This window comes from Petaurus breviceps, unplaced genomic scaffold (assembly GCF_028583685.1).
Source record: "Petaurus breviceps papuanus isolate PSGF00001 unplaced genomic scaffold, PetGlider_PUasm1.0 129, whole genome shotgun sequence".
NCBI lineage: Eukaryota > Metazoa > Chordata > Mammalia > Diprotodontia > Petauridae > Petaurus > Petaurus breviceps.
Genome location: NW_027185665.1, coordinates 10,757,424 through 10,766,342, shown reverse-complemented (window position 1 = coordinate 10,766,342; position 8,919 = coordinate 10,757,424). Strand labels below are relative to the sequence as shown.

Sequence of the window (8,919 nt, the reverse complement as noted above, 5' to 3'; positions counted from 1 at the left end):
GGGGCGGTACCTGAAGTAGTAGACATCGCTCTTGCCGGCACTGAGCCCAGATTTTCGGATCACTTCCTCCTTCTTCCATCCGGGGGGGAGGGCAGGGCAGTCCATCCTCTTCCCGCTCTCCGGGGCCCGGGGTCCCCTGGGCCCCGGCCCCGCGCTCCCAGACGGGGAAGGGACCGGCTCCCGCCGGGGGGCGCCGCCGCCACCGCTGCCGCCGCCGCAGCCGCCGCCGCCGCCGCCGCCGCCGCTCGGGGGACGGCCGCGGCCCCGGCCCCGTCCCCGACCCCGTCCCCGGCCACGGCCCCGACCCCGGCCACCGCCACAGACGCCGCCGCCGCCGCCGGCGCCCCGGCCCGCCTGCTTCCACCGCCCCCGGCCGCGGCCGGCGCCGCCGCCGCCCCGAGCGACTTCCCTCCGCACGCCGCTCACCGGGGACGGGGCGAGCGCGCTGCCCTGACCCCCCTGCTCTATGGCGGAGCCGCCGCCAGCGCCGCTGCCGCCCGCTGCGCTCTCCCCCTCCTCCTGCTCCGGGCAGCAGCGGCCTCCCCCCGGGTGCGCGCGCATCCAGCCCCCTCCCCAGCCGGCGCTGCGCTTCTTCCGTAACCGAGCCCTTGGAATCCCGGAGACCCGCCCCGCCCGCGGCGCGGCGCGCGGGGGGACGCGCGCGAGCATCATAGAGCGGGCGCGCGCCAGAGCGGCCCTCCCGCCCGGGGCGGGGCCGCGGCCGCCGCCTCTCAGGTCCTCCAAGCGCCCGGAACGGCCACGCTGTCCCCGCCCCCCGTCGAAGCCCCGCCCCTTCCACTCACCCCGCCCCGCCACCGGGCGCGTGCCCGACCCCAGGGTGGGGGAAGGGCGGGAGCCGTTGAGGGGGTGAGCCCCCGAGGCCCTGGAGCCGCCGTGGACGCTTTTAGGGTTTGATGCAGTGGTGCCTCCTTGTCTTCACTGGGTGTTAGTGGATGAGGGAATGACCGAGAAGGTCAGGACGGTCATCCCTCCTCCCCAAAGCTCCCTTCTGCCACGAAGGTCCTAAAGCCCCGTCAAAGGGCCGGTGTCCGGTGTCGGGTTAGGGTCAGAACCCAAAGGGACCTTGGTGGCCACCGAGTCCCGCCCTCCCATTTTACAGAGAGGGGGCAGGATGGGGATGTGAACCCCGATTCTCCAGTTTTATTTTACACCGCACCTCTTGGGACGAGTGAAGGTCTCCCGTTTGTACATTTATATTTAGGGAATGAATTAAAAAGCATTTATTAAGTGCTTACCATGAGCCGATCTAACCCTAAATGCTTGGAGATTCAAAAATAAAAAGCAGGTCACTGACATTTTATATAGGAGAGTGGGGAGTTTTGATTCATGGGACAATTGCTGACTGATCTTTTCCATCAATTGTGAGTTCAATTATTGTTCCCAAACCCAGGAAGGTGGGTGATATGATGGGACGAAGATGGCCAGAAATCATCTGGGGTCATCGGGATATGTTGAACTTTAACCCATCAGGAGCTAAGAGCCCCACCAAGCACTGCCCCCAAGCTGTTGGGCGCTTTCAACAAGCAGCTTAGGTAGGTAAATAACCAGTATTTATATACCACCTACCATGTGCCAGGTGTGTATGGAGTGTTCAGAAAGTGTGAGGGTTTGCTGAACCATTTTCAGGGCTGCTAATCCACCTTTGGGGTCCACCTGTCACTCAACTCTAACCCGTGCCTCCAAGGCACTATACAGCATTCAGAGTGGACACCCCCCTGTAAAACCGTCTGGGCAGACCGGATAAACCAGGTTGAAAGCATCCAACAAGCCTCGAACCTGTCGTGAGTTAGGTGGATGTCAACCCCAAGCATGTGAAGACGTCCCCAGAGTGTAATGGGGCGATGAAAACAATTTGTTCCAGTAGCCATAAAGGGGGATGAAGTAGGCACTGTGGAATGATTAGAGTTTGGTGAGACATTCCATCTTGGGCCATTGCTAGTCATCCTGACTTTTGTCTTGCCATTGGGCTTCTATGACTCTAGGGAAGAGAGTGAGGTTGACAACTTTGAGTAATTCTGCCTTTCTAATTCACCTGTGAGTTAAAACTTCACCCAGCGATGTCATTGGTCCTCTTTGAAAATGAAGTAGGAACAAAAACGACAACTGTGTTCTAGGCATTATAAAGTGCCAATGTTCCTATCCCCATTTTGTAGATGAGAAAACCGAGACAGGGAGATTAAATGACTTGCCCACCCTTATATGACCAATCAATTAAAGAGCTGAATGGGACCCTGGTATTGTGTGTAATGTGATCATCCCACGGAAAATAGAGTCGTTCTTCCTGCTTCTGATCAACCACATGTATGACTCAGAACTTGAATCCTTCAGAGATAACAAGCCCCTGGCTGCTTCCAGTCATGTGTGACTCAGTGCTGAACTGCTTGAATTTGAGATGATGAAGCAATCCCTTTACTGGGCAGAAAGTGGTGACTCCTTCTCTGGCTCTCTTCTCTCCTTTTTCCATTGGATGACCTTGTTGCATGACTATGTGCCTTTGTCACTATACCATGCAGCCTGGTAAAAAGTTCCGTTCTAGCTACCCAGTATTATTCCCAGACCCTCAGTACAGTAGACCTGAACCCTTGGGTTAATCTGGAAATGCTCGGATCTCTTAAAACCTCTCCCCAAACCAGATTCAAATTATAACCTCAATGGCTTTTTTCTCAATGGATTCTACTTAATATTGAATGATCACTTTACCAAAGACTCTTGGAGTTTGATGCAGAATTAATTCTATCTGTAATCTTATAACCCAAACATCATTTTGAAGGTACAGGGATTAAAAGAAATGTTTTAGAAGACAGTGTTGTGCTTATTTTTTTTTTTCAATTACATTTTCTTTGAGTGTTGTATAGAATCATCCTAGGGGAAATAAAAAAAAAATATTTTAAAATTTGGGTCAAATTCAATTAACTGTCTATTATTCATGTATAAATTAGTCTTTCAGGTACAGAAATATTAATGTATTCACATATGCTTATTTACCTTTTTCTCCTCCTCACCCTAATCCACACTTGGTTTTTCCCAAACTTATCTGTGAACTGGAACTTGGAATGGGGCAGATCATCAGTGGGGGAGGAGTCTCCTGGTGAACCCAGATAAACAAAAAAGTCAACACAACTCATTTGTGGTTAATCCAGAGTCGACTATGCATATAATGTCAGACATTTATAATAATGTTTTGTTAGCCAGAATATTAAATAATGGGGTAGGGAGAGCAGTGGGACCCAGAAATGTATTGTTAATTTTAAAATCGCTCAGTTAAAAAGAATTAATTCAAATTACATCCTGTGATCTTGTAGGATCATAGATTTAGACATGGAAGGAACCTTAGAAATCATGTAATACAGAACACTCATTTCACAGAGGGTTACATTAAAATCTAGTGAGGTTAGGTAATTTGCCCGAGGCTAAATCAGAAGAAAATAATGGAGCCAGGAGACCAGTAGTGGGTTTCCTTGCTCTGTTACCATAATTAAGAGATATGTTAGCTAACAGTTTACTAACCCAACAATAGCCAAAATATTGTCTTCCAAATGAACTTTCTAACAATACAACTTTTACTATATTTTTAAGATATCCTTTCAAAACTTCCTCCTGGTGAAATTGAGGTAATTTTGAAGTTTGCAATCAACAAAGAAGAAACTCTACCAGAGAAGCTTTTATTAGAGAGGTCCAGGAATTTTAAGTCTGTTATTTGTGAATCAACCTGCCAAAGTACAGAGTGATTATGACCACATTGGCTACACTGGGATGAATTGTTTGGCAGTAACAACTCACCAAGTCAGTCTAAGAATACGTAAAGGGGCTGTAATATGTGTTGCAGGAAGGTGGATCCACACCAACAAATTTAGGAATCTTTAGAGACAGCTAGGTGGCACAGGGAATGGAGCACTGGCTCTGGAGTCAGGAGGACTGACTGAGTTCAAATCCAGCCTCAGACAGTTGACACACCCTACTAGCTGTGTGACCTTGGGCAAGTCATTTAACTCCAATTGCCTTGCCTTCCCCCCTCCAAAAACTTAATAATGAAAATTATGAATCTTTGAAGTATAGAAATACAAAATTTCAAAGAATTTAAGATAAACTAACAGTTAAACTGTACATTCCAAAAATATAGCTTTAACAGATATAATTTTAATATACTGGTTAACTTCTCTAGATAGGTATAACCAGTGCTTAGGGAGAGGAAATGAAGAAACTGAACAATTTTTCCCTGTTCCCTACACTAACAGCATCAGTAGCACTCTGTAGTGACCAGTTCTTGGCAAACTCTCCAGTAGCCAACCTTTTCAGGCTTAGGGAAAACACAGTAACAGTGAAATAAAAAGGCTGCCAAGAACAGGAAAGCAAAAGGAAGAAAAAGAAGAAATAAGGAAGTAGAAGGGGACTCAAAGGGAGATTTTGAAACTGTATGCTGGCTATCAAAAGTGAAAGCAAAGACCAGAGCATAGCTCCACAGTTACGTTCAAACTCATTCAGTGGGTAGGTAGAACTGTGCAACACTTGTCAGAGATCAGATATACTATGTCAAATATCCCAAGGTAGATAGATATAATACTGACTTTTTTATTATAATTATTTACTTTTATATCTTAAATGACATAATTCATTTTCTGTTCCTTTCTCATGATGGCTTCAATTGTGAAAAAGCAATATGAAACAGTACTGCAATGTAATATAGAATCAGAAATAATTCAAAATTAATCAGAAAGGGAAGCAATGAGGTGTCTGCAGTGCAAATATAGAATGACAGCCTAGAGTTGCAATAAGTTTGCCTGGGTTGAGAAGAAAACCTAGTCAAGCAGAGTTAGCAAAAAACTGGCAGATGAGAATGACAGATGGAAAGACTACAGAAAAAGAAGCACATCCCTCCACATTTCAATACCAGTCACCTGCCTTACCAGGGATGTACTGGAACCAGTTCACACTGCTTCTAGAGCTGACTATAAAATTTTCAGTATGAGCATTTATACCTCAGAAATCTGCAACTGTTACCAATTAGGGCTTAATTTCTTATTTTATTGATAGTCTATTCTTAAGAAAGTGATAGAGAAAATGTTGATTATTCAGTTTAAATTTAAATTGCATCATGCACACATTTTTTAGAGAGCTGATTGTTAAATATTTACCATATAACTTAAAGCTTGGTTAAGTAGCAAAAGTGATAGAACTCTATTAATAGTAGAAGTTCATCATAGTTATGGTAATAAATCAGAAGGCCACTGGGCTATAGATGAAAAAAAGCTGATACAGCATTTTTAAAAACAAAGAATTATATAAATGTGAGATGCTACAATTCCTAATAGGCATTTCTATCTACCACTACTATTATTACCACAACTATTAATGTCAATTCAATTCAACAAGCATTCATTGCATACAGACATAAACTTCTATTACTACTACTAATAATGATAATAATAAAAATCACAGAATGTTAATTCAGTAGCATGAATGTTCAAGTAGGAAATAATTTCTAGTTTATTTATGGCTGCAGCATATACTATTCGAGGGAAGATCAAAGTGTAAATTTCCATTTGATCAACCCCATGCACACAGAGCAGGCTGACCTGATTAAACCAAAGTTTTCATTTCTGATTCTCTCTGGTAGTTGCCTGCAGACCCAGTCTCAATAGCATTGTGTTGAAAGGGGGACAATTTAGGTATTTCGCGAGCAGTTTCTGTAACATTTAAATATTTCTGCTCTTATATTATGAATCAAGGAACAGAAAAGAGCTCATATTTATTCTGCCAGTAGGTGAGTAAAAGGGTCTGTCAGTGACAAGTTAAATTCCCAGGTCAATTAGGTAGAGAATGTTGAAAGTACCAGGTATGGACACTTTGTATTTAAAAAGTATCTTTTTTTCCCTCAAAACATTTTATAATAACCTTCTGTAACAGGAATAAAATACTATATATTCTGCTGTGTGGAGAAGCACAGCAACATTGTTTCCTTAGGGAATTAAGTTGTGTCCAATTTTCCCAGGCTGACATTTTAAACCCAGGGTGCTGCTAGTTTTGTCTTTGGATTGAAGTAAAAGAGTTGGAATAAGAAAGGGTTTTGTGTGAAATCAACTAGCAAGCAAACAATGGAAATTGAACAGGCTGTGATCTCTTGCCTAACAGGTGTGACAAAGCAGATGCTGAAAAGCCAACTGTCACCTCTTGGAAGATACATTATTTTTTCTTTATAATGATGTTCATTCCATTTTCCAGGAAAGGCTTTAGTAAGGTCATGCAACTGAAAGTAATTTTCATTTTTAAAAAATAAGTGGCATTGTGGACTTTTACTAGGGAAAAGAAAAGAAATTCATAGAGTCAATGTTTAAAGGCACTTTAGAAATGTGCTCACAAAAATATTTTGTTGACAAGCATAGAATCTGTATTTAAGTTTTTGTTTTGATTGTGATAAAATATTGATCTTAAAAGTGTGTGTGTATGTGTGTGTGTTTGATTTTCCACCTTGGGCAAATCTGTTCTCTCCTTCCCCTCCCCCCTATATACATGTATACATATACACTTCATGGGATGAAAGGATCATAGATTTAGAACTGGGTAAGACCTTAGGGACTATAAAGACCAAGCCTCTCCTTTTACAAATGAGGAAAATGAGGTACAAAAAGGTTAAGTGACTTGTTCAAGGTCACAAAGCTACTGTCAAAGACAGGATTTGAACCTAAGACTTCCCTGCTTCAAGTACAGCACTTTACCCATTTTAAAACCTATGCTTTGAGTTCAAATAAAAGTTCTTTTTCATGCTCAAAATAATCTTTGGGCATTAGTTTCATTTTTACAGTTACACAGAATTCAAATATTCTTGAACTATTGTGGAAACCTTCTCATTTTTGACCAATACATATGTTGCTTCAAGAAAATGCCTCCTTCCATTCAGAATTGTTCATTGTTCCCTATCTTGAGTCTAAAATGAACGACTAGAATTTATTTTTAAAAAACTAAAGAGGAACTTGATCTCAACTAAACAGCTTTAAAGCTGTAATTAGTATAGTTTTATGATTCACCTAAATTGGCTCAACTACTATTCCAACTAAAATTAAATGCTGTTGGCACTGCATATCAGGAGGCAGAATGATACCTTCAAATACTTACAGGTTAAATAAAGATTTTATTACCTTCTACTTGGAGAGACTACAGAGGAATTCTGCACTATTCAGATCACATGAAAAAGAGAATTTATGAGTTGAAAGGCAGAGAAAACAAGGGGAAGAGAAATAAACTGAGGAAAACTTTTAAGTGTTCAATACCCAGAACTTTTGTGCATGCTAGCTAGTGACTTGGAGGTACATGCTTTAATAATGGTGTAGAGGGGAAAGTAGACAAACTGAACACTTATTTGGTTTAATTACCTAGGGAAAACAAGAAGTGTTAGGTTTTAGGCCATTAGTAACACACCATTTACTGTTCTTAAAAAGGAAATTTACTAAATGAACTCTAGAGTCCTGAAAAGATATCATGTGCCTCCAAAATATAAGTAATGCACAGCCTTTTCACCAAGAGAATTAAGCTGTTCCCATGTACTTAAATACGATGATAGCATTGACAACTGTCCTGTTCACATTCATTTTTGATAGGTTTCTACTTTCCATGAGAAACCTATCAACAAATCTGACTAAATTTAATTTGAGAATGAGACTTATGTTTGACTTCCAAGCATTTTCTTTTTTTTTTTGCAGAATTTTCATTATTTTATTTTTTAGAACATATAATTCTTTCTCAACTCAAATTGACTTAAAAGAAAAAAATGACTTCTGTCTTCCTTTTTATATTATAAATGTGACTTCCAGGGCAAAGAATGAAGATGCTTCTTTGATTGTTCTTTCATTCCAAACCAACCCAAACTCCCTCCTCTTCTAGAGCAAGAGTTCTTAACCTTTGTTTTTTAATGTCATGGACCTTTTTGCAGGTAGAACGAGGGACCTCTTCTCAGAAACATGTTTTTAAATTCATTAAATAAAATGGATACGATTACAAAAGAAAACAATTTGACTGAAAATGTAGCTTTTTCCCAATTATGTTCATAGAACTCTTGACATCTATCAGTGAACCTCTTTGGGATCTGTGAACTCCTGGTTTAAGAACCTTTGTCCTAGAGGTTCTCCATTGCCACATCCAGAATTTTCCCCCTCAAACAGTTTGAGTCAATTTCCAGGCTACATGATATCCTACATGCTGGGTACATTGTGGAAGTTTTAACTGTAGAATGATGAGGCAGGAAATATTATATTTGTAAGTGTGTGTGTGTGCACACGCGTGTATAAACAAATATAGCAAATTTGAACAACAATTTACTGTCATCCTTCCAAATGGTCATTTTGAAATGTCATATTCTTCAACACAGACATGCCAATCTTTTCTTTTAAAATAAAATTGTTCTTCAAATAATTTTTTTAATTAGCAAATATTTCTTTCCCTACCTCCCACTCCCCCCCCCCAAAAAAAAACCCCTTGTAATCAATATGCATAGTCAAGCAAAACAAATTCACACATTGGCCAGGTCCAAAAATTTATATGACCTTGTTCATATTTATTCCCTTATCTCTTTGTTGGGAGGAGGCTAGTATTTTTTATCATCAGTTTTCTGACAATAGTAGGCTTATACCTCAAAGAGGTCAAAGTTCCTACACATTAAATGTGTGTGTATCTTTTTTTTTTTTAAGCAATTGGGGTTAAGTAACTTGCTCAAGGTTACACGGCCAGCTATTTCTGGGTGTGGTGCTGAGTGTCTGAGCCCGGGATTCGATCTCCAGGTCGTCCCGACACTGGAGCCGGTGCTCTTACTCGCTGAGCCACCTGGCCTCCCCTAAGCAATTGGGGTTAAGTAACTTGCTCAAGGTTACACAGCCAGGTGTTTCTGGGTGGGTGCTGAGTGTCTGAGTC

The 8,919-nt window shown here is 41.9% G+C and overlaps 1 protein-coding gene across 1 annotated transcript in view; it reads right to left on the bottom strand.

Moving 5' to 3' along the window:
- The window catches only part of LOC138173487 (methyl-CpG-binding domain protein 2), a 74,957-nt gene extending 74,381 nt beyond the window's left edge, over positions 1-576 (bottom strand). The window contains exon 1 of the mRNA XM_069103491.1: positions 11-576. Within this exon, the coding sequence (XP_068959592.1) occupies positions 11-561 (551 nt within the window). The 5' untranslated portion in view covers positions 562-576. The remainder of the gene's footprint in view (positions 1-10) is intronic.
- Positions 577-8,919: the final 8,343 nt, after the last annotated feature.